The following is a 26,609-nucleotide window of genomic DNA, read 5'->3' as shown; positions in this document are numbered from 1 at the left end:
GGCGCAGTTTACTGACTCGGTTAGATCTCAGCACAACCAATATTCCAATTGTAATTGCTGCTTGTTGTGTGCTCCACAATATCTGTGAGAGTAAGGGGAAGACGTTTATGGCGGGGTGCGAGGTTGAGGCAACTCGCCTGGCAGCCAGTTTCGCACAGCCAGACAACAGGGTGATTCGATGAGTGCAGCAGGGCGCACTGCACATCAGAGAAGCTTTGAAAGCCAGTTTCATGACCGGACAGGGTACGGTGTGAGAGTTGTGTTTGTTTCTCTTAAAGTTACCAGCCCCCCCCCCCCATATATATATATATATGAAAGGAAATAAGGTCCCAATTGTTTAAAAAACGTTCTTTATTATTTGCTGCACAAAACATTGAGAGAAATCAGAAGCTAGACGGGAGAGGGAGTGTATTGGGTTGGGGGGTGGAGGAGGAGGGAAGGACAAGTCCAGAAACCAAAGAAAAATTTAGGATATGCCAGCTTTCTGCTGCTTGTGCAATCCCCTGGTGTTGACTGTGTGGGTCCCTATAGCCTCCCCCCCATGTTCTTGGGCATCTGGGTGAGGAGGCTACGGAACTTGGGGAGGAGGGAGGGCAGTTATTCAGGGGCTGCAGCGGCAATCTGTGGTCTTGCTGCCTTTCCTGCATTAGATCCACCACACAGCGGACCATGTCAGTTTGCTCCCCCATGAGCTTGACCATAGCATCCTGCCTGCTCTCATTGCGCATGTCCCTCCTCTCGTTGTATTCATGTAACGCTTTACGCGACTCCGCAATTGTTTGCCTCCACGCGTTCAACTGGGCCCTATCAGTATGGGAAGACTGCATGAGCTCAGCATACATGTCGTCAGGGCCCTATCAGTGCAGGAGGACTGCATGAGCTCAGCAAACATGTCGTCCCTTGTTCGTTTTTTCTGCCTTCTAATCTGGACCAGCCTCTGGGACAGAGTAGATAGGGGCCGCATTGAAACATTTGCACCTGCTGCAGGAGGAGAAAAAGGGAGGGTAGTATTTTAAAAGATACATTTTAGAGAACAAAGGGGACACTGTTTCTCAGTGAAACAGGCAATTCATAGTACACAGCACATGTTCTTTCTGTACAAGGTCTCATTTTGCCTCTTATGCTGAAGTGCCTGCCACTTTGCTGTGAGTAAGCCATCACATGCAGCCAGGCAACAGAATTCAGCTTGCAGGCAGCCTGTGGGCTCTCTGGGATGATTGCTTCACACAACCCCCCCCCCCCCCCCACACACACACACACACACACCGCGGGGCTCCGATGAGGCTCTGAGCAGGGATGAGCCCTTTAAACTAAATACGAACAGCCCAGAGCGGCTGGGTTTCCCCCCAACCCCACCGCGTGGCTCTGATCAAGCTCTCACTCACCAGAAGTGCCTTCTCCAGGGTCATGGTCCAGGAGCATGCTTTGGGAGTAGTGGAAGGCTACTGGCTCCAGCGTTCAGAATAGTTCCTGGCTGGGGGGGAAAACAGATTCCCCACTTGCCACCTGTGCACTGTCCTCCTCCTCCTTCTCTTTGTCCTCCAAAAACTCATCCTCCTCGCTCCGTGCTACTCCCCCCTTGCAGGTGTCCACGGACAGTGGTAGGGTACTGGTGTCGTCACCCCCCATAATTGCATGCAGCTCACGGTAGAAGCGGCATGTATGGGGCAGTGACACAGAGCGCCCATTCGCCTCCCTGGCTTTTTGGTACGCTTGCCTGAGCTCTTTGATTTTTGTACGACACTGTTCTGTGTCCCTGGAGTAGCCTCTTTCCGTCATGGCCCTGGAGACTTTAGCGTACATATTTGCGTTCCTTTTTTTGGAACGTAGTTCTGCCATAACAGATTCGTCTCCCCAACATGCAATGAGATCCAGTACCTCCCGTTCGGACCATGCTGGAGCTCATCTGCAAATCCAGGACTGCATGGTCTCTTGAGATGGTGGACTCTGCATGGTCCCCTGTGATGGTGGACTCTGCATGGTCGCCTGTGATGGTGGACTGTGCTGATGGTCACCTGTGCTGATGGTGACCAAACAGGAAATTCAAAAGTTCCCAGGGCTTCTACTGCCTACCTGGCTAGTGCATCGGAGTTCAGAGTGTTGTCCAGAGCGGTCACAAGGGAGCATTCTGGGATAGCTCCCGGAGGCCAATATCGTCGAATTGTGTCCACAGTACCTGTAACTCGGAATTGCGATCTCGATTTTAGCGCTACTCCATTTGCCGAGGTGGAGTACAGAAATCGGAGTAAAGAGCCCTTTAAATCGAAAAAACAGGTTTGGTCGTGTGGACGGAACCAGTTTTATTTTGTGGTAACTCGGCTAATTCCGAAATAACCGCGTACTGTAGACCTAAGAGCCACTTAGCTAAGGCTGTACAGCATACGCATTCTCTCTTTCTCTTTCTCTCTCAATGGTCTCAGTTGCCCTGGATGGGTCACAACACCACACCCAGGAGATGTGTGGGTTACACTAGCACAAACCAGTTTTGTCTACAAGATCAATCACGTCAGGGGACACAGTTACTGCACATTTCATTATAAAATAAACAAAACGCTAGATTTTTTAATCACTCCGAATTTAAGGTGATAAAATATTTGCAAGAAAATGTAACCATATTTAAATGTATTTATGAATTGTGCTAAACCCGCTTTGAGGCACAATTTAGAAATAATTCAGTATTACCCACATTGCTAGGTTGATGTGTTTTAACCATCAGGGGCTACTGGTCCCTTAACACAAATTGTTTTGTAGAACTTTAAGAACAGTTGAGCCATCGTGGTTCATGGTCTAATGTAGAGGAGGGGTTAGATACTTCCCCAGCTTTGTAGTCCAATCTCACAGACTGTTTGGGTTAATAGATTTAATAGAAGCACTCAGATCTATCACTTTACTTCAGGCCTGTCTCCTCCTGCCCTAACTCAAATCTCAGCCTCTCTCTCTCTTTGGCATCTCCTAGTGGATGTCTAGTCATTAACTCAAACTCAACATGACTAAAACAGAGCTCTTAATCTTTCCCTCAAGCCCTTTCCCCTGCCTCTTTTCTTCTATTACTATGGACACCACCACCACCCTGCCCATCACTCAGGCCTGTAACCACGCCTCATCTGCCGCTTGAGTTCTTTATATCTAGGCTAGGCCTAAATCTTCCCAGTTCTGCATAACATCTCAAAGAGATAGCCTTTCCTATACATCCACACAGCTAAAACCCTCATCTAGGCTCTTATCTTATCGTCTCGATTACTACACCATCTTTTTCTCTGGCCTTGACAAATACATTCTAGCCCTGCTCATATCCATTCAGAATGCTACTAACTAACATAACATTACACCTTCAATCCCAGTCAAAGATATGGCCTGAAAGGACTGAATCTATCGGGCAGCAGCATATCTGTTTGCCCTATGCACAACTCAAAAAGATATATAGATTTCTGCATTTACAAAAATGAATGCTAACCTTAAACATAAAAAATTGTAGGCTTCATGGCTTTTCCCCACTCATGCAAGTTCTTCCTCTCCACTTAGACAATATATTTTTGAGAGAATTTTGACATGTGTATTTCAAGAACATAGTTAAGTTTATGGCACTACACATGTAAGGAAAGTTATGCATGTGCTTAAGTATTTGCAGGATTGGGCCAAAAGCATTTGAGTGGGCAGAGCATGGAAGGAGGGGACCCAGAAGAATCTTGAGTTGTGGAGACAGGAAAAGGCCCTTAAAAGACTAGAATTTCACATTTGAAACACCAGGCCAAAGCAGTATTAATCTGGACACCAACAAATTCAGGATTCAAAGATTAATGGACATTTAAAAAATTTTAGGCCTTAGCTTTTGTTTCTCAGTTTCCCCATCTGTGAATGGAGTTACTTTCCTAACTCAGAAGATTGTTGTGAGGCTTGCTGTTTGTAAAGCATGCCGAGTTCCTAAGAAGAAAAACACTATAGACATGTGAAGTATTCTCAAGGTGGACAAACAGGCCCTAGTGATAGGCCAAAGCTACATGGTGACATTATGAAATATGGCTGATGATGGAGGTAATTCAGGTACCTGGATCATCCAACAGCAAAGGGATCTTCCAGGGGAGGGGATAACTAGACTTACATCGACTCAAAGCCTTTGATTTTAGAAAGGTGGCCATCACTGCTCCTCCACTGCCCTTCAAAGGAAGTTTAAACAGAAACATCAGTGTCAGAAAAGTACTGATGTTCCAGACCCCCAAGTGGTTTGGTGGGTGGAAATATAGTAAAGGCAATCCAACAGGAATGGGTTGAATCTTTTATTTTATTGTACTTTACTAGATCTTATTTCCCTTTGGTCTGGTCACTAGAAAGCCACCTGTGCTGAATTTCTGAATATTTACAAGATTCAAGGGTTTCTTACCGTTTTTTTGTTTTTATATCCCCAGTGTTTTCTGCACAATATAAGCTTTCATTTGAAACAAGATTACATTTCTAGTCTTTCTGGCTGTAATGATGGCTTCAAAATGTAACCAGAAAGTGTTATTGTGTCAGAGAAGGGTGAGATGTTCCCCATTCCTCTCAACACAGCATTAAGTCTAAAGCTCAATTATGACAAATTTAAATATCAATGTTAACTATTTTGTTGCTGATGTTCTTATCAGAAACATCCAATGGGGCTGAGTACTCCATTCATTTGAAAGGACTTTCCACAGGAAGAAGGCTAAAAGGCAAACTGACTTCGGCTTTGTCTACATTTAAACTGCTACTGCAGCTGCACCACTGTAGCACTTCAGTATAGACACACATTACAGCAATAGGAGGGGTTCTCCCGTCTCTGTAGTTAATCCACCTCCCCGAAAGACAGTAGCTAGGTTGACAGAAGAATTCTTTCATTGACCTAGAGCTGTCTACACCAGGGGATAGGTTGGCTTAACTACATTGCTCAGGAGTATGGATTTTACACTCCTCTAAGTAACACAGCTGGGTCAAACTACCTTTATAGCTTAAACCTGGCCTTTGTTCCCTCTTAATGTGGTACTTTCACCCATCACTGCAGGGTGACTGCTGTCCCAGTTTACTGGAAAAGACCTATGTTTATGATGCCCTGATCAGAGGTGAAAGTAAGCCGGTACGCCCCCGTATTGTGTACCGGCAAGAGCCCGTGCGCCGTACCAGGGCGGATCGGCGTCCCCAGGCAGCAATTTAAAGGGCCTGGGGCTCCCAGCAGCATCTGGAGCCCCGGGCCCTTTAAATTGCCGCCAAAGCCCTGCGGCTGGAGCCCCGGGGGTCACGGCGGCAATTTAAAGGGCCCGCAGCTCTGCTGCAGTAGCAGCAGCCAGGAGCCCCTGGCCCTTTAAATCACCGCCAGAGCCCCCAGCTGCCACTGCTATTCCGGGGTGCTGGCAGCAGGGCTTGGGTGGCGATTTAAAGGGCCCGGGGCTCCCACTGCTGCTACCCTCCGGAGCCCTTTAAATTGCCACCCGAGCTACTGGAGCCCTGTGGCCCTTTAAATCACCCCCGAGCCCCAGCACTCCCAGCCGCCTCTGCAGCTGGGAACTCTGGGGTGATTTAAAGGGCTCGAGGCTCCCAGGTGCTGCTACCACAGTCCCAGCCCCAGGCCCTTTACTTGATTTAAAGGGCCTGGGGATGTAAAGGCCCCGCCTCTTCCGGTTGAGGCCCCTCCCCCTCCTAAGGACTCTGGAGAACCGGTAAATCCTTTAAGTTACTTTCACCCCTGGCCCTGATTGATTATAGTGAAACCTGGGCTTTGTCCCACTTTCATTATAATCTGCTGACTGACCAAGCTCTTTCTGCCCTTTGGCTGTGTGCCTCCATACTATACAATACTCCTCTCCCCACCTTACAGTATTACAGGATCCAGCTTTCTTAATGCTATGCACTGCCTGCCAAATGCTATAATGTGTCATGTATGCACTGGGTGTAACAAATGAGGCATGCCGAAGCCTGGGGGGGTGATCTCAAATCAGGGAAGTGGGCTGGTAGCGCATCAAGGCAGGTGATCCCTAAATTCCTCATTAAAGGCCTGATTCAAAGCCCTTTCACATCAACAGAAAGACTCCCACTAACTTCAGTGGGCTATGGAGCCGGCCCTGAAGAAGGGAGGGTGTGCCAAATGTCTGTGTGTTGGGACAAGGGAATATAGAAAACTGAAGTGAGAAGAGTTGGAGGACTCTGGAAGTCAAAGGAGACAAGCAAACAACTTTTCCAAACTCTTCTCCTTCCCACACCATAAAAAACCCAAGCCCTACCTCCCTGTCATGCACCCTCAACCCTCACCTCCCAAATTCCTTCAGTAAGTCCCCTCACCTCACCCCCCAAAGTTCTTCTCTAGTCTCAGTCCTCCTTTTCCAGAGGTGGGCAAACTACGGCTCGTGGGCCACATCCGGTCCGCGGGACCGTCCTGCCCGGCCCCTGAATTCCTGGCTGGGGAGGCTAGCCCCCGGCCCCTCCCCCGCAGCCACGCCGCCATGCGGGCAGTGCTCTCGGCGGTGAGGCTGTGCGTTCCTGCAGCGCAGAGCAGCAGCATGTCTAGCTATGGCCGGGCGGAGCAGCTGCCAGACATACTGCTCTGAGCAGCATGGTAAGGGGGTTGGGTAAGGGCAGGGGATCCCAGGGGGCAGTCAGGGGACAGGGAGCAGGTGGCGGTTGGATGGGGCAGAGGTTCTGTGGGGCGGGCATGGGACAGGGAATGGGGACGGGGTTAGATGGGGGGGTCCCAGGGGCGGTTATGGGTGGGGGTCCCAGGAGGGGGCGGTCAGGGGACAAGGAGCGGGGGAGGGGTTGGATGGGTGGGGATTTCTGAGGGGGTCAGTCGGGGGGCGGGAAGCTAGGCTGTTTGGGGAGGCACAGCCTTCCCTACCTGGCCCTCCATACAGTTTTGCACCCAGATGTGGCCCTTGGGCCAAAAAGTTTGCCCACCCCTGTCCTCTACTCCTCCTAATCAAAATTCTTTCAGCTCCTGCAAAGACACTAGGGAACAGAATACTAGAGAACAGAGGCTGGGTCTTCTGCAATATTGTGATAGAGAGAAAGCCTGGTCATTAGATAAATTATTTGACTAATCCTTGCTAAGACACTGTCTACAAAAATTAGAGCAAGAATGAGATATACAGTATTGTCAGCTACAGGGCGCCTCAGCTACACAGGGTTTTTTGCGTTAGTGTAGTTATACTAGGAAAAACCTCTAGTGTAGACTAGCACGAGAAGTGCAGCATAAAAAGTGACTTGCACTGGTTTGAAACCAAGTGTTTTTATAGTGCAAACTGGTATTAAAATAGAGGCTACAGGGCCAACAGATTTGAAAGCCAAATGACAATAAGTTTTTGGCAAAAATCTTGCTGGCTTTCGTCATGATTTGAAGGAAAGTCCTGTGCAGATTTTGCTAGTATTCCCCCTCAATTTCTACTCCTCGTAGACACAGCATCACTGTTTTCTTTCTCATATTCCTCTGTGGCCTCACTGCAACAGGCATGTTAGTTCTTAATTGGTGCAAATGTGTTGGCAGGGAGACATTACGCAAAACAATCTTGCTGAAACAGTTACAGTCTTGCAAGAAATTCTATTTTTGGACTCCCCCTAAATCTGAAAATAGTGGTCCTTTCCCATACAACCAACCATAGTGAGCCAGACCTTTCCATTTTGCACCAGACCAAGAACTGCCTTTGAATTCTCCCTCTTCCACACATCTTCCTTACACAAAATACAAATGTATCCTTTCTTACTGAAATATATAAGCATTAGCCAATTTTCTTCCCCATATCCCCCACAGATAGGGACAGTTTTGAAACTCTTGAAAAGATTATACAGCATTTAAACTAGAAGAAAATGAAATGGATCATGTTATGAAAACAAGAGGCAAACTATGAATGCAGGATGGGAGGCGGAAGAAGTGTGACAAAAGCTCGCATCTGTCAAGATTACAGCCTTCACATGCCTCAGTATCTTCTTTATCTTCTAAATAAACTGAACCACCAACTGAAAAGAGGTCACACTGCAAACAGTACTATGTGATTTCAGAGCTGTTATATTTCCCCTCCTCCATCAACTCTTGACAATACCGCCAGTCTAAGGGTCTACAAAAATCTACCATGCAAATTGCCAGATTTCACAAGACTCTGCTCAAGAAGGTCCCAGGTATAGAAGAGCAGGACGTTCAATGAAAATATTTTGGCCTTGTAAAGTACCTCCATTTTAAGATCTCAAAGTACATCACAGATCAATTAATTTAACCTCTCAATTCCTCTGTCTGATAATAGCAGTCTAGTACTACCACTTTATTGACTGAGAATCTGAGGGACAGATGGGTCAAGTGACAAGCCCAAGGCCATGCGAAGCGTTAGGTGTACTGGCAAAGCTGTGTCGGAGCTTATAATAAGGGAAATTTCAAGGCATTACAGATCTTGAAAGAAGTGTCTCTCACATCTAGCACCTGCTTCTTATTTTCATGAGCACCATATTCTCCCACAATTTTAAAGGAGATGGAAGTACACATCTAGGATTTTCAAGTGATTATGTCACAGTTGAAGACAGACAAGTACATACTCCACTTTCTGTTTTTGAGTAAAGTTATAGATAGGGCCCTACCAAATTCACGGCCATTAAAAACACGTCACGGACCGTGAAATCTGGTCTCCTCCTGGGAATCTGGTCTTTTGTGTGCTTTTACCCTATTCTATGCCGATTTCATGGGGAGAGACCAGTGTTTCTCAAATTGGGGGTCCTGTCCAAAAAGGGAGTTGCAAGGGGGGGGGAGTCACAAGGTTTATTTAGGTGGCTCGCGGTATTGCCACCCTTACTTCTGCGCTACCTTCAGAGCTGGGCGGCCAGAGAGCAGCATCTGTTGGCTGGGCGCCCAGCTCTGAAGGCTGCACCCTGCCAGCAGCAGTGCAGAAGTAAGGATGGCAATACCATAGCATGCCACCCTTCCTTCTGCACTGCTTTCTTCAGAGCTGGGCAGCCGGAGAGTGGCAGCTGCTGACGGAGGGCTCAGCTCTGCAGGCAGCAGCACAGACATAAGGGGCAATACCATACCATGCCACCCTTACTTCTGCACTGCTTTCTTCAGAGCTGGGCAGCCGGAGAGTGGCAGCTGCTGACGGAGGGCTCAGCTCTGCAGGCAGCAGCACAGACATAAGGGGGCAATACCATACCATGCCATCCTTACTTCTGCACTGCTGGTGGTGGCGGCTCTGCCTTCAGAGCTGGGCTTCCGGCCAGCAGCCATGGCTCTGCAGCTGCCCAGCTCTGAAGGCAGAGCTACCACCAGCAGCAGCACAGAAGTAAGGGTAGCAGTACCAACCCCCCGCTACAATAACCTTGTGACCCTCCCACAACTCCTTTTTGGGTCAGGACCCCTACAATTACAACACCGTGAAATTTCAGATTTAAATAGCTGAAATCATGAAATTTATGATTTTTAAAATCCCATGACTGTGAAATTGACCAAAGTGGACCATGAGTTTGGTAGGGCCCTAGTTAAAGCCATGGCTCATACTGATGTGCACGCAAAGTTCTGTCCATTAACCAGATCTTCAGACCTACATTCACTCCCAATAAGGAAAACATTTAAAAACAGTCATTTACAGTGTTACAGATGTATTTTGTCCCAGCTAAGTCTTCAGCTACACAAATTTCAAATTGCATGCACGGATAACTGCTGACCACACCTACAGTAAAGACTGTCTGCCACACTGTTTTTGAAACATTTGTGATGCTGCTGTCTGAACTGTTTACAACAAACATGGCTGTGTCTGCAAAGCAGATTTCTTCATAATACAATCATCAGTTTGTGCCTCCATACCACCTATGGTGTCTGTATTTATACTTGTGCATTCTGGGGAAATGTGGGCAGGTATACCATAATGCTTCAGCAGATGACAGAATACCTGTAGGACATACACACAAAGTGGCAACAATACCATGTGTGGCAACAATACCATGTGTGGCAACATGTTCTGGGATGTCCTATTTCACAGACAGCTAGGAGGAAGGAGGACCAACCAACACAGTTACATAGGTACAGTTGTGGGGGGAGAGAGGGATGGTCTATACTGAAAAAGAAAAAACCCCCAAACTCTAAAAAAAGGTGCCAAAACCCTTACAGGAAGACAGTCACAGGCCAACAAAAGCCATTGGCAAGGGCAAAACACTGTTCACTCCCATTGTTACTAGCCAAGTTCTGACCATATTTTGTGGGGGCACAAATCATGTTCACAGCCAACCATCCTTCCAAACTTTATACTGATGGGCAAAAAAGATGTGTTTTTCAATCATGCTATGCTAACTCAATTGAAAACCACGCTTACTTTTCCCATAAACACAGGCCTGGCCGGCTAAACTTGGGTTAAAGTTGCACTGAAGTCAGGGCCTATAGGGTATCAATGGAAGAAGGTTCGTGTTCACAGTGTACACCTTCTCTAGGCCTGCCCTACGTACAAAGTTGCACTGGTTTAACTGCACAATTTTAAACCAACTTTGTTAAAATTGGTGCAACTTTGTGTGGGGGCATTCTAAAATTTATTTAAATCTGACATATTGGTTAAGCTTGAAAGTTACATGGCCAAGCTCCAATATAATAATTTTTATACAGATCTAAGAGTGTTTTCGCAAGGGTTCGCCCTGTTTTAACTATACCAGTTTAACTAAACCAGTGCAAGTCTGTGCATAGATTAGCCCAGGGATCTCAAACTCAAATACCGCGAGGGCCACATGAGGACTAGTACACTGGCCCAAGGGCCACATCCCTGACACCTTTTCATATAAAGGTACAAAAGCCCTCCCCTCTGCTGCCCCTGGCCCTGCCCCCACTCCACTTCTTCCATGAGGCCCCATCCCTTCCCAGCTCCCATTCCAACCCCTTCCCCAAAGTCCCCACCCCAACTCTGCCCCCTCCATGAGGCCCCTCCCCTGCCTCGCCTCTTCCCACCCCTTCCCTGCCCCTATTCCAATCCCTTCCCCAAATCCCCTGCCTCTTCTCCACCTCTTCCCCTGAGCACGTGGCTCCCCACTCCTCCTCCCTCCCTCCCAGGAAGTGCCTGGAGGTAGGAAGAGGAGCGGGGACACGGCGCGCTGGGCGAAGGGAGGGCGGTGGGTGAGGGGAGCTTGGCGGCCGCAGGAAATAACTCCGGGGGGGTGGAGGGGCACGGGGAGCTTGGCAGGCCGCAGCAAATAACTCCACTGATCGCATGTGGCCCGCGGGCCGCGTGTTTGAGACCCCTGGATTAGCTCATAGCTGCAATGTTATATTTCAGAGCAGAAGTGTCTTTACAAGCTGTTGTGCACAAGCCAAAGCCCCACATGTAGTCTGCCTTTTGGTTTCTTTCGGTTTGACTTATTTTGCCCAATCTAAAAATGTCTGAGTGCATATTAACTAACATGATTTTAAGTACAACTTGGCACCTAAATTTAGGCAGGGCATATAGTGTTTTAAAATGAGTTAGTTGGTTGTGGCTAACCCTAGCTAACAGGTTTTTAAACATGACTTGACCTGTCTACAATAAAAGCAAACTTATGCTTAAAATAACATTAGTTACCATGTTTTCAAATATCACTTATTTTCCCAATCTAGAGGAACCTGTTGTTGGCCCTCACTTTAGACTGCAGAACGTTTAGCTGAAATGTCACAGATGCTTTGGGACCCTTTTGAGCCTATGAACTGGACAGTAAGGCCTGGTCTACACTAGAAAATTAGGTCAGCTTAGTTATGGCAGTCGGGATCTGAAAAATCCATGCTCCTGTCCAGTGCAGTTAAACCAACCTAAGTCCCCACGTAGACAGCACCAGGTGGATGGAAGAATTTTTACATTGACCTAGCTACTAACTCTTGGCGAAGTGGATTACCTATGCCAACGGGAGAACGCCTCCCGTCAGTGTAGCTAGTGGCTACACTGAAGTGCTACAGCAGTCCAGCTGCAATGGCGCAGCTGGGTTGCTGTAGCGTTTAAGTGTTGACAAGCCCTTGCTACAGCAACAGGAAGGGTTCTCCGGTCTGTAAAGGTAATCCACCTTGCTGAGGGCGATAGTTAGGTTGATGGAAGAATTCTTCCGTCAACTAGCACTGTCTATATGGGGACTTAAATTGGCTTAACTATATCTCTCAGGGGTATAAGATGTAGCTATGCCAATGTAAATTTTCAGTGTAGACCAGCTCTTGGTGAAAACCTGGCCAATACTGAAGACATCTCCTCTAGTTGAGGTCTGAATGGCACCTGTTCATCTCAACGATGGGTAAACTCTGAAACTTAATCACAAAACTTTTATCTATCTAGAGTTTATCTCTTGCTTATCATCATGATATCTGCACACCAGTTTAAATGTCAACATCATTAACTATTTTACTGCTGATGGTTTAGCAGAAATATCCAGCTAACATGCTCCTCTAGTATGGTTGTTAAAGGTGTGTTTACACTGGACTATTTTTTACCTCAAGTTAATTGGATCCAGACTACAGATGTTTGTTCTTTCCCTAAATATTTGTAGCCTGGATCAAACGTGGGGAGTGCCTACTGGCCTTCATAAACATATTACCAGTTAACTTCAGGTACTAAATCAATTTGTTCAAGGTAAAAAGGTCTAGTAAAGACCAGCTGAAAAAGACCATATAGGTCTGTGTTGTGTAAATCATGATCCCTGGCTCCAATATATCTTTCTACACAGCAATTCTCCCACTACTGGTTTAGCACCAACATAGCTGGTATAGGCTAGGCACAAGTGTGTTAACCACTATGTCACTTCTTCTGCTTTCCAAAAGTTCCAAAGCTCAGCATCCCACATGTGGGAATTTGCAGAGGCCACCTCAAATAAATATTGTTTTCAGATACTTATTACTGAGCTGTGGCAAAGCACAGACTAGTTTTCAGCTACAAACTATTTTACAGACATTTACAGTAAGTACACCAACCTTTCTCACTCTCTAATTTACCAACAAATTCTCAAGAAATACAAGACCAGTAATCATCCCTATGATGAACAGACAAAGAATCTTCAAGAGTATTTTGGCCAATGATTCAGAGACTCCCTCCCAAACAAAATAGATAGATAATTTATAAATTGTTTGCAGACCAGATCATACTCAACTGAACCAGAAGAGCATAAAAGCTCCACAAGAAATGATTGATTTACAATGCTCCAATCCAGTCTAATCCGAGTTTTGTGAAGGAAATGTAGCCTGCTGAATGTCAGATTTGTGGTAGCTTCTTTGGACGGGTGTACAGTTGGGAACAGATATTTTCTACTGTGAATTTCAATCAAAACATTGTGATTACCTATCAGATATGAACCTGCATTTTGTATCACACATAGCCAACACAAAGATAAAGCCAGACATCAATAAGATGGTTTTAGAGAAGCAGTGCCAGTCTTTCAATTGATATTCCTTTCCCTGCAACCCACAAATCATACTTTGTGTTTTTATAAAGCATAGTGGATACTTTCAGCACTCGATAACAAAAGTTTGCATTTATTTCAGATTAAAATAGTATATAAATGTATATGCAAATTAGGTGTGGCCTCATGATCATTGAAAGTTGCCAGTGTGGTATTTTATGCTGCAAAGATTGTGTACCACTGCTCTAGAGTGTTCACCCAGGGTTTTCTCTGTTGTGATGGTAATCCAAGTGCTTTTACCGATATCTCACAGTCCTTTGAATGTTGCAAGAAAAGACAGCTCTTCTAGTGTATGGATATGGATTGATGGACAGCCGTCTTTAGTATGTAATATAGCTGGATCAAAAAGAAAAAGAACCAACCAGTAAAATAATCTTGACTTCATAATAAATTCAGATTCTTTTGTAATTAATCATCAGGTACTATCTTGGGAATCTATTCTCCCCTCTGTATGTGTGTAATGCCTACTGACCTTAATGGGAGTTATGGGCACAAAAGGACTGAAAAATAAACCCATTAATTATAATCTTAATAAACCAGTGAGCTCTACAAAATTTTGTTAGTAGTTTTGCTCATCACGATATCAAGCGCTGGCCCTAGGTTTTTGCAGGGCTCTAAGAAGCTCCTTCCTGAAACTTGTGTAGGTTCCTATCCTACAGGTACCAGTAAAAAGCGCATTCTATTCAATAGTTTTTGGTGATCTGTGACTCTTTTCAAAAAGGTTAAAACTAGGCCACTTTGCTGTTGCTCAGTAAACCAATACTTTTATCTGCACCACTGTGCTTCAGATTTTATGATTTCTTCTTTTTAAAAAACAAATTAAGACTAGAGCTTTTATTGTTGCAAAAATAATCTTAGAAATGTGAACCAAGTGAGGCAGTGATGTCTGCAAAAGCCAGAAGACAGCTTGAAACCACAGCGCTAAGAAAAGTGTAAATTGCTCCTTTTCATTTCCAGGGGATGTTAACTCTGACTGTGATACTTTAAATGTCAACAGTGTTAACTATTTTAGTACTGTTCAAGTACACAAAGAAAGTTTGGGAAAGTACCAGACTGTAGCAACCTCCCCACCTCTCCTGATACCTGAAAACAAAAACAAGTTCCTAAGAAGGGAACAGGGCAAGGCAGTTAGGAAATTCCATATCTTCCATAGTCTGCTAGGATAGGAATCAGACATGAATTCAGATTGGGACTAGAGGATGGAGTTCTAGTTGATGGGATCTGTGCGTGTGAAGCAGGAGCAGGACTGCACGGAGCATTTTGTGAATACATGCACCTAAAGCACTACAGATTAGGGTGCCAATGGTTTCAATGTGACTTGGATGTCAATATGTCCTGTTTATATACAACTGTGCATTAGAAAATTAATTTAAAGAAATAATTTGAACATTATTGCTCCAATTGGCAAGAACTCCTTTAAAAATCTGCCCTGTGGCTTTCTATAATTTACATACATATTCCAGCTAGTTTCTTTGAAAAATCTTAATTTATGAAGCTACTATTACATGCCCACATAAAATTGCTTTTGGGAAGCTAGTCTTGAAAAGATTTTGTATTGCCTAGGATTAAAAACTGGCCAGGTTAAGTCAAAAGTCTATACAGAGAAACATTCTGACTGGAAGTTAGTTGATGGCATACATAGAACCAAGAGCAGACTGAAGTATTATCAAGTTTTCTAAAATGCTGGGGGATTACGTTTGCTGGAGAGATACACACACAATTCAGAATGAGCAAAACTTTACAATAAAAGTTGGCCTTCACTCTACAAGGGGTATAATAAGAAGAGTAATTCTGTACTAGAGCTGGTCAGAAAAACATTGATAGAACCATTTCCATCTGAATACACAGTCCTGTTGAAACTGAAAAGCTTCTTGAAATCGAGCCAATTTTGCTGGAATTTAATTTTGGAAGAAAACTGAAAACAAAAGTCCTGGCAATGTCAAAACGTCCTGTTTTGACATTTTTTTAATGAAACTTTTTTTTTTTTTTTTTGAGTTTCACAACTTTTTTTTTCTAATTTTTACATTTGCATTATATAATAGAAAAGTAAAAAAAAACTGAAATAGAAATGAAAAACAATATTTTAATTTTGTCAAAACAAAATGCTTTGATCAACCCAAAACAATTTTTTTTTCCCCAGAATTTTCCTTCATGGAGAATTTCAAAATTTTCAGTTTTCATTCCTATTCGGAATGAAGCCAAGTTTAAACATCTTGAAATCCTTTCTGAAATGGAACTTCCGTCATCTGCACAGCACTAGTTCATATTCTACACAATGGTCACCATGATGTGAACTCTCTGACAATTCTGAGATGTTGACATGACTTCCAAAAGGACAAAATTGATCAGTCAATCTTCTGAAAACTATAGTCTTCCAAACAAAGGCCCCAATCACATATTGTGTTTTAAGTCAATGGAGCTGCATACAAGTAAAGCATAAATCAATGGAGCTCAGCAAGACACAGAAGTTCCCCTGCATCAGGGGTTCCCAAACTTGGTTCGCGGCTTGTTCAGGGTAAGCCCCTGGTGGGCTGCGAGATGCTTTGTTTACCTGACAGTCCAGAGATACGGCTGCTCGCGACTCCCAGTGGCCATAGTTTGCCATTCCCAGCCAAAGTGATGGCGCCACTTCCCGCACCTCCCACTGGCCGGGAACAGCAAAACCGTAAACAAAGCATCTCGTGGCCCGCCAGGGGCTTACTCTGAACAAGCCGCTAACCAAGTTTGGGAACCTCTGCCCTGCATGGAGGCCCAATGACTTCAATCCCAATGCAGGATCAAGAAGGCCTAAAACATTAAACATTCCCCCACCCCAAAAACAAACAAACAAACCAAAACCACCTAATTATATTGAAAGTCTGTGAGTATACGGTCAAGAAACTACTGGTTTCCAGCTTGTCTCTGTAACCATTTTCTATAGTAAACATACATTGTGAATGCTACATTTCTTGCAACTGCTCCAGTACTTCACATTTTCACCTCCCTGTTACAGTTCACACTTCCTAATAACAATACATGATGGAATTGCTTTCAAGGCGGTTCAGTCAGCCAATAAACCAGCCTGTACTTGCCCAATAATGTAAACAGACATTTACAGACAACACAATACAGCAGAGTGTAGTAGTTCCTTGTTTTAAATTTTATAACAATAGGTATTTTGGTTTCTTCCAGGTATCTCAAGAGTTATTAGTGAGTTGCAAGCTGTCTTTAAAATGTACCTGTCTCTTTTTAAATGTGGCCAAATTCTGCTGTTACACAAGCATAAATCCAAAGTAACTGTATTGATTTAAAGGGAGTAATCAGTATAACAGAACTGAATTAGGCCAATCATTTATTATTTTTAGAGATCTGTTTGTTTTAAGAGTATAAAAGGTAACTTTTGAAAAAAATAAAATTAAACAATTTTAAACAAACTGCTTATAAGTAAAGAACATTTCTGGTCATACTAAAAGGGTGACTTAAAAAGAAGACCCACTTATAGGAGAAGACTAAAGGGTGTGAAGTCCACTGCAGGTAATAACTTCACTGAAAGTATAAATCTAACGCACTGTTGATTTTTAATCATATTTTCAGAAACAGACAGTTTGTGCATATAAAGTCAGAACTATTTACACAGCATATTCACCTGGTCATCTCTGCCCATTGATAAGAGTTGTGGTCTTAAATCTTAAGGGCTCAGGCACCGCAAACACTTCAGACTTTTTTTCAAAAAATTATTTCAATGGCATGCTTGTAAAAAAATGAAAATGTGATTATTTATCAGTAAGAATATAAACATAAGATTGTTTGCTAAGCTGTTCAAAGGAATTCCAAACCCACATAAAAATAGTGGGATCAGATTTCTTATTATGATATAATATTTATATAACAGTAGCACCCATTGGGAACCCATTGTGCTGGGCACTGTGCAAATACATGCAAAAGCACCGGGCATGTCTTGGTTGCACCTAACTCAACTCCCATCCATATATAAAAACCGTTAAATCGAGTGCAGTGATGCTTTTAATGTAGGCATTAACTTCTCACACAACCGGTATGCAAAGCGGATGCAGGCTAGCATTCCTTGAGTGGTGCTAGTTATCCAGCTAGTGCCTTCCCCCAATTCCCTTGTGAGCCCAGGAAGGGCAGACTCGTTCTCCCACAATACACTGCAAAACAATTCATAGTGCAATCAGCTTACTTAGTAATAAGAAACATGGTATATGCTCCCAGAAGTCTTAGTGTCACTCACAAGCGAGTGCAGCCCCAGTATGGACAGAGCAGCTTGTCCATAGCACAAAATAACACAGCAGTGTTATTTTCCAGTGCTGCACTTGATCAAGGCTAACTTGAAAGGAGTACCTCAAGTGTAGATAATGTGTGTTAACTCTGCAGTGAAAATATACCTACAATCTATGCCCCAAAGGGTTTATAACTCAGCTAGAAAATATTTAGATCACCTGGGCCTGAACCAAGGTGTTCTCTTGGGGGAGTAGGATGGGAAAAGGGGTTACTGTTCAAAATAAATGTGAGCACACTAGAATGGATACATTCACGAGTCTCATCAAATCTCACCCACATCTGAATGTTTGGCTTTCTGCAAAGTTCTCAAACAATCTGACACTCAGGTGAGAACATGTGCAGAAGAAAGTATCACTCCATTTTCACTCTTCTGGACTTCACAAGAGGGATAAACAAGTCCACAACCCTTATCACACAGTTAAACAGAGCTCAATAACATCCAGATGGACTAGGCTGACTAAGTCAAAACAAAATCTTCACTACATGACGATTGGTTTTCTAACACAATTGATCACTTGCTTTAGTTTCTTCGAACCCAGCCTCTATTCTGATTTGCAGATATCTGGGTATCTAAGACGATAATTATACCAGTTAAACATAAGAAACAATGTGAAATAATGCAAAACACACAGGTATTTCCATAAACTATTTAAAATATTTGATTGAGGTTTGGCAGAACACATGAAAAGTATTTTTCCTTCTGTTAATGGTAACCTAAAGCCTGACCAACAAAGATGTTACAAGAAACACTTCATTGTAACAACACATCCAGCCAGCCTGCAGAAACCTGAAGCCTTGTTTGGGTATCTTAATGACATCACCGTACTCTTGCAATTAAAGCAGGATCACAAGGAACCATCGGCTAATTCAATAAACCCAGAGAGAACTTAAAAACAGTGGGGTACTTCTAAAATTACTATTCATCTGAATTCTGCAATTTCCAAAATTAAGAGATTTGAATAAGAAAATAAATCCCCAGGGGAAAACCATGAGATCTCTCACTCAAATAGGGAACGTTGGCACATGTAACAATATACTAATGTACTTCACTTCCAGCTACATGTTACAATTGCCACTAATGTCAAAGCTAAGATTTTATAAGGCTCTTGGTCAACTAACAAAAGGAGCAGAGCAAAAGGTGTGTATTAGCAACAATTGTTGTTTCATGTTTCCTTTTGCTGTTGTTCTAGAGCAAATAAAGAGGAGCTCCATTCCAGATATGGAACCACAGTTCAAAGTAAATTAGATTACATATCAATATTGCCAACATTTGAGAAAATACCAATAAGGAAATCGGAACATTTCCTAATAAACACAACCAAAATTCTTTAAGACAGAGATTTCCTGTATCGCCCCCATTCCCAGAGGACAGCACAGGATGTGGATAATTAATTCTATTTGAATTTACAATTTGTGACCATAACGTCCTTTTACTGAAACAAAACCAAAAAGAACAAAAAAAGTGCAATGAGAGATTTAAATGTTATAGCATGTTCACATAACAAAGAGCAATCAAAATAGGTTCCCATATATTATAAAAAGAGTTTATGACGTGATGTGCTCTAGTTTATAAATTTTCAAGCTTCTTATAGTACGAATCACATCTTAAGAGGTAGTTTCACACACACTTCCCTTCTCATCCTGCAAGCATGCAGGTCACCTCAACATTCCTGTGGTAACTACAGCAATTGCTTTCATGGATATATAGAAATATTTTTAGCTGCCTTTCATGCAAGTGTTTTTGTCCTCTTTGAAAAAAGTTAATCACACAAATTTTTCTCTATTTTGTTGTTTCCATTCCCCTTCCCCATTCTTCTCTACCACTTGGTCCCCTTCTCCTCTCCCCTCCAATTTTCCTGTTGCCTGGTTTCTCTTCCACTGCATGTGATTTCTTGCTGACTTGTTCCCTTTTCCCCTACTTTTGTGGGTATGCTTAAGAACCATGTGGTCTGCTTCTCCCCATGCTATATCAGACATAACCATCTAGCTACCTAATTTCTTTTTCATGCGGACATTCCCCTCCCACTCATGACTGATAGTTTCACTCCCACTGGTGACCTTCAGTCCCCAAGAACAGCTCCTGTTTCCTCTCCTCCACCTTTGTAGCTGTGGTCCTAACAGAGAGAGCTAAGCTAGATTCTCTTTATTTGCAGTATATTCAAAAGATTCTAAGATCTACATCTGTTGAAGTGGCTGGTAATATGGAGAGCCAGCACAATATGGCCAAGCAGCTCTCTGTAAATCACCCAGCAAGTGCCCTGAAGACTACAGTTGGGAAATTGAGATTAGTGGTTATTGGAGGTGACTGTGAGTTAGGACTCCTAAATTCTATTCCCAGATCTGTTACAGATTGACTTTGTGATTTCTTGCAGGCAGATTACTTAACCCTGGTATACCTAAATTTACTCCCGTGTAACAGGCGTGAGTGTTGTGTGATACAGTGCTTGTAAAACACATTAGGTTCAGTGAATAAAAGGAGCTACAGAAATGCAAACTATTATTTTCTAGCAAGAAAAAGTCCACCATTACACACACTAGTGATATGGGTAATTTGTTCTCATGATTTTTCCTTCTAGAAGCCGATGCACCCTAAGGAGAAGGGTGACACAATTCAGGGATATTTTCTTCACAGGGCACAGTTCCAGTCTAATATTTTTAGAGGAGGTCCAAGAACTGCCAGTTATTTCTACCCTCACTGCCCCCATCACCAACCCTCCCCTCACCATGATGCTCCCGCCACTTAACCCTTCCATCTTCTTCCTATTTAAAAAAGAAAAATGAACTTTATTGCCACCGCTTCCAACCTGTATACTTCAGCCGCCAAGGGAACACCACTGGCCAGGAGCACTGAACAGCACACTAACGATATTTTTGTATTCTTGGGGAAACATGCTCCAGCAAGAATTCCCACACGGAGAAACACACTCTAGTGAGGGATGCTACACACTAGCAATATTTCTTTCATGGAGGAGTCATGCTTCAGTGTAATGGGAGCATGGGGGGAAGGAGGAAGAGTAACATACTCTGCCATAGCTCCTTGAAGAGAAGGAGACACTTGTGTAACATTTGCCACATATGGATGGGGCTGTGACACACCAGTGATCTTTCCCACATGTGCACGTGCAAAACATTCAAGTGATAGTTCCTTCGGGGCATGCGGGCGAGATACGTTCTAGTGAGGAATTCCGCACGTGACGTGCTCTAGTAAGGTTTCCCTCAGGGGTATGTGTGTGCAACATGGCCTTCTGGTATTTCCATAGAAAGGTGTAATGACAGTTCTCTGATGGGGGTGGGAACCTAGACCTTCTAAATGTTTTCCTTATGGGCGTGTGAGAAAACCCCTAGTGATGTCTCCTTCACAGGTCCATATGTGAATATATGACCTGCCATGGGGGCCTGTCCCTAGTTGCTGGGCATGTGACCTGTCCAAGCATTATTTGTCATGAATGTGTTTGTGAAGCAGGGGAGGCACAACACATGGACGGACATGCTCAACACAACAGTCACCCACACCAAGGATGGGGGCGAAGGACTGATGTGCTCAGGCCTTAGGGCCAACACACCCTCCTGAGGTGGGGGGAAGAGCAATGTATTCCAATTAGAGCAGATGCACCCAGCCAAGAGAAGCTAGGGGGTGGGGGAGGGAAACAGACTCAAAATGGGGGTGACCCACCCTTCTGCTGGGGGTGACACACTCTGCAACAACAGCCCCACCATGTGGAAAGGACCCAGGCAGCCTCACTGGGGGGAAAAACAACCTGATAAAGGGGGTACAAAGGAGACCCCGAGAACCCCGGGGGCAAGGCTGGGGGGGGGAAGAGAGGGGAGGCCCCAGTGCATCATGGTCAGTGCGTGTGGGAGTATGCGCGTGGGGGTAAGGTGAGTCACTTCAATCCCTGCCCTGCCCCGCCCCCTCCCCTAAGGCGGGATCCCACCGGCCCGCGCCGGCCACGGCCGGTTCCAGCCGGTGCCGGGCGGGCTGTTGGTCTCCGTGCGCGCGTGCCGCACGCTGCCCGCTGACGTCAGGCGTGTGTGGCGCGCGGGCGGGCGCCGGGCGGAGGGCGGCGGCGGCGGGTGTTCTCGCTACGTACGTGTAGTGCTGCGGTTTCTCGGGCTGCGCCTGCAGCGCGCTGGCGGGGGCCGCTGGCCCGGCCGCAGGGGGGCCGCTCGCCACCGGGCCCTTCGACATGCTCCTGCCTTCCGTTCCCTCCGCCGCCGCTACCGCCGAGGAGACTTTATTATTCACTCTGCGCGGTCCGCACGGAGACCGCAATGCGCAGGCGCCGCCGCCGCCATTACCGCCCCGGTGCGCAAAGCATGATGGGATTTGTAGGCCGGGCGCTCGCGCAAACTCCACCAACCCGGGACACAGCTTGGCGGGGCTTCCGGCCTGTAGAACTACAACTCCCAGGGGCACTGTGCGGACATTGCCCTGGACTTCCTTCAGCGAGGGGCTTGATGGAAGTTGTAGTTCTGCTGCCCCTGGGAAGCCTAGCTCTGCACCTCCTGGAGGCAGGGGAAAGAGCTGGTAGTTCACTGGGGACATGGAAGTACTGGAGATTAAGTGGGGTGCATACACTAGAGATTCAGACCTGTAACCACAGCCCAGATAAGGGAGGGTTGTGGTTAGAAAGGTCATTGGTAAATGTAGAGTTCACTGTGCACACCCACCTACACAAACCAGTGAAAAAAATATTTTCAATAATAAGAATGTATACATAGGCAAAGTAAGAAAATGCTGCTTGAGAACTTATCAGAGTTTGATTCAAGGCTCTTTACAGTGTATATTTTCACATGTGATGTTTACAACTTTTTTTAATTAACCCCATGATTTCCCACAACGGTGAAAATTTAGATAGCTCTAAATTGAAAAAAAAAGCTTTAAAATAGACGTTATCCATCTAAGTTATAAAAAAATAAAAATATAATTATTCCAAGTTATGATAAAATAGGATGTGGGGAGACATGCCATTGCTGTAATACCTTGTAATCTACTGATTTTTTAAACAGTAGACTTTGTAACAAACATGGTCCTTAAGTATTGTCCTGACAACAGTTGACTTTTTTTCCTACAGTAAATTGAGAGAAAGACCTTTGTGAATAGTGTATGTTTTGGTACACACGGCTTTTGTGAAGGTCATGGATGAGTTGGTTTGCAGAGGATTAGGGGGGTATTTTCTGTATACAGCTTCATTTTCTCTCCCTCCCCTACTTACAAACAAAAGACAGACATTCAGCTTCTGCATGACATTCTGCTGGATTCTGTAGTGTTAATTTCTACATTTCCCTTCTCTGTACTGCTTACCTTACCCCACAAGGCAGAAAAGGTCCAAAAATAGGCAATGAATAAATAACAGCACACTCCATTTGAGAAGGATGGAGAGAGTTGTATGGAGAAGCTGCCTCTTTATAGCTAACCCCAGATTCTGTATCAATGTTGGGTTATTGTACACACCTTTCATGCCTTCCAAGGGAGAAAAAACCTCTCCCGAAAGGAACATTTCCTCAGGAACTTTGCAGAGTTTTGCGTGTAAATTATCTTCTTCCATGGGGAGATGATGTAAGCCTTTGTACACAGAATTTTGATATCTCAGGCTCAACACATAATTATTAAACCCACTGGGCTATTTAGAGTTGGGGAAGAGAGGGAAAGAGCACAAGGATTTATGGGAGGAACACCTTTCATTTTAACTTGGCCACTACGCACAGATTAAACAATGTTAATATTAAACTCTTAGGCCTGGTCTACACAGTTTTTGTATCCGTATAACTATTTTGGTTAGGTAATGTCTACACTTAAAATGCTACTGCAGTACAGCTGCACTTCAGCATAGTCACTCACTTCAGAGAGGGTAGGGGTATTCCCCTTGCAGTAGTTAATCCACCTCCCCAACAGTCAATAATTCTCTTGTCGACCTAACACTGTCTACACCAGTGGTTAGCTTGATTTAACTAGGTCGTTGGGGTGCAGATTTTTCACACCCCTGAGTGACGCAGTTGGGTTGACTTAACTTTTGAATGTAAACTTGACCTTAGGGGTGTGATTTTTTTTTTTACCTAAATAGTTACACTGCTACAATGCCTAGTGTGGACACAGTTATGCTGATACAGTTTAAGAGCTCATTATCCTACATTTACAGGAATAAGATCAAATGTATAAGTATCTTATACAGTATAACTGTGTCCACACTTGTAGGAGTTGTACTACTTTAACTATATCAGTATAGTTACAAATTTTGTATGTAGACAAGGCAAAATATATAAACAAATAAATCACAGTAAGTGATTAGCCTGTAGAAGGAGAAATGTTGGATTATCAAATAATACTCAAATCATAAAAAGTTTTATATATATACACACACACACTCACCTCCATTGAAGACTAACATGTTGTGGCACTGTTTAACCCAGGGGAGCTAAACTTTTCATAGTGCTATTGGATAGCCAATCTACCCTCCCATTTGTGATTGCACAGAATCCCTGTAGTAGCTACAACATTTGTTTATAAAGTAATATTATGTCAATGTTTAATCTGTTTGTACCCGTGTTTTAAAGGAACTTACAGCTGCACGCAAGGAATTATCAGCACCATGTGAACAGCCAGCTCTGTGGACCACCAGGAGTGGTTCCACACACCCTCATTTGAAAATCACTGGTTTAAGCCAAACAGACTGACTTTTTCTAGACCAATTAGTCCTGGCACTACCCTGGTTTCCTCTGCTAGTTCTCTTCCTTGCTCCAGTTAGGAAAACCCAACATACACTCTGAATGAAAGGCAACACAGAAAAGTTAGGTTTTACCTGGTAAGTTTGTTTTGTCTGCACTTTGTATTTTATTATCTGTATGTGTCTGAGTAGATCCGTGTATCTTTGGAATTTTGCATATGCGCCTTCCTGTCACAGCTTGTTTTAGTTTTAGTTTCATTTTCTGTAACTGCTGGATAGCTCCTCTTGAGTCCTAAACCAGAACAAAAAGCTATAAAAGTATTTCTATAATTAGAGGCTTGGGCAATCATCATTATAGAATTACAGAAAAAAAGTCTAGAATCAGGACATAACTCTTGTTAATAAACACTAACCACGGATTTATCTGCAGTGTTAATAGTGTACCATCCAGTAAAAAAACATGCAAAGGATTTTTTCAGTTGTCATCACAGAGTGTTTGAACTTCTAGAGTTTCTGGAAGGCTAGCATGTTCATTGTCTCTAAGCACCCAATGAGTCAAATTAAAATGGGCTCCTCCTTGCAGCCCATGAGTCTTGGCTTTGGATGGAATGGAGTATAAGTAGGTCCCTGTTCCAAAGTTTCAGCTACTAAGATCCCTTCTCTGTTGAAAGCACAAAAAGACCACCATTATATAAATGAATGCAAAATAGTTTTATTTATATCTAATTATTTTGCTTTCATAAAAAGTAACTTTTTTATGTGCAAACCCCAAAGAACAGGAAAATTAAACAGAGGATGAAGACATTAGGTGGAGAGGATGCATATATGTAAACCACAGCAGTCCCTATCCTGCAGCATGTGATGGATCCTGTCACATCATACTAGTACAAGTCTGAGTTAGTGTATAACCCACATCTGTGCAGAACTTCTTATTGCATATGGCAAGAGAGGTGATTAGCAATGTTCAGCTAACCAAATCTAAATTAGTGGGCTGGTGGGGTAGCTTTGGAAGTGGCTTGGTGTAATTATGAGTTGCCACCAACAAATGATTGAAGCAGATACTGATTTACAATGTGATCAATAGTTTGCAACTTATGTCCACGGTCACACTATGTTGTCTCTCATCTTCCAGAGGTGTAAGAGATGATGGCATCTGCCATGTGATGTTCTGAAATGGTGCAACGTGGACCATTGTTTCTGAGGTAGGTTGAAGCCTGGATGTTCTTTTGTCTGGTTGTCAGTCGGGTTTTGGATATTACCATTATCCCAGAATTCTTCCCAGTGTGCCTCAGGATTGAATGAGGATGCTTTAAGAGCTTTAGGCAAATCATAAAAAGGCTTGTGAGATTTCAGGCATGTCTACAAGAGGTTCTGGAGGTCTTCATGAATTCAATTGTACTCACAAGCTGTATGTGTCTCTCTCCAGGATTTTGGGTGGGGGTACATGTGCCAGAGTAGACAACCGTTGAATGGGTGTTGATTTTAATGTTCCAGTTATAACTTTTATTGTGATATTAAGCTTGCATATCCAGAGATTTGGTACATAAGCTGCCCACCCTGCCTGGTGCACACTATTCAGCATTCAAGTACATCAGTGCTACCATTGCTGTTTGAAAGGTGTGTGCATCAGCACCCCATGTTGGTTTTTGGACATGGCTAGTTCTTCCTTTTACCTTTTTGCATGTCTTTACCAGATGAAATTTAAAATTCAAGCTTCTGTCCAAATTTACACCCAAGTACATTGGATGGAGCTAGTTTTGGACTCATTCACTGTGAAGGGTGACATTAAGTCATTCCTTGGCAGCTTTATTGTTTAGGTGAAAGACTATTACCAAGGTTTTGGAGGAATTATGACAGAGCTTTCAGTATTGAAAGTATTCTGCCATTAACCTGAGGCTGGCATTGAGGAGGTCACCAATGGTGATGAGGTCTTTGTATGGTACCACAAGAGTGTTGTTCTCAGCATAAGTCACTAATGTAGACATTGAATAGTGAAGGAGTCAACATGGATCATTGAGACAGACCATAATTAAGGGTGTGTGCTTTGCTGATCTGCCCATTCAAGAGAACATAGTATCTACAGTTGCTCAACATTGTGGCCAGGAGTCACATAATGCTATGGCATTTGATGACGCTTCATGCCTTGAGTAACAGCCTATATCTCCATATTGCACTGTATGCAGCAGATAAACCTGTCAATGCTGTTCCAGTTTTTAGATTCCACTGAAAACCAGCCTCAATGTAATTAGTAATGGTGAAAACCTGCTCGCAGCAACTTTGTCCAGGTCTGAAGCTGGCCTG

General features: G+C 43.9%; 2 protein-coding genes across 8 annotated transcripts in view; both read right to left on the bottom strand.

Annotated features, from left to right (window-relative positions):
- The window catches only part of UNK (unk zinc finger), a 65,893-nt gene extending 43,912 nt beyond the window's left edge, over nt 1-21,981 (bottom strand). The window contains exons 1-2 of one of the 4 annotated variants that reach the window (XM_037913935.2): nt 21,735-21,958; nt 16,988-17,091 (exon numbers count right to left, since the gene is read on the bottom strand). In XM_037913935.2, the coding sequence (XP_037769863.1) occupies nt 16,988-16,995 (8 nt within the window). In that variant the 5' untranslated portion in view covers nt 16,996-17,091; nt 21,735-21,958. Of the gene's footprint in view, nt 1-16,987; nt 17,092-21,734 lie in introns of all 4 variants that reach the window. The other 3 variants (XM_037913934.2, XM_037913932.2, XM_037913937.2) reach the window with 3 other exon arrangements.
- A 2,451-nt stretch (nt 21,982-24,432) lies between these two features.
- Nucleotides 24,433-26,609, bottom strand: part of LOC114022549 — a 36,311-nt gene continuing 34,134 nt past the window's right edge. For 3 of the 4 annotated variants that reach the window (XM_027834658.3, XM_037913938.2, XM_027834655.3), the window contains exon 16: nt 24,433-24,618. In XM_027834658.3, the coding sequence (XP_027690459.2) occupies nt 24,479-24,618 (140 nt within the window). In that variant the 3' untranslated portion in view covers nt 24,433-24,478. The remainder of the gene's footprint in view (nt 24,619-26,609) is intronic. The other variant, XM_027834656.3, reaches the window with a different exon arrangement.

Source organism: Chelonia mydas, chromosome 14 (assembly GCF_015237465.2).
Source record: "Chelonia mydas isolate rCheMyd1 chromosome 14, rCheMyd1.pri.v2, whole genome shotgun sequence".
NCBI classification, from domain to species: domain Eukaryota; kingdom Metazoa; phylum Chordata; order Testudines; family Cheloniidae; genus Chelonia; species Chelonia mydas.
The sequence above is the reverse complement of the archived record's forward strand: the minus strand, read 5'-3'. Positions and strand labels throughout refer to the sequence as shown.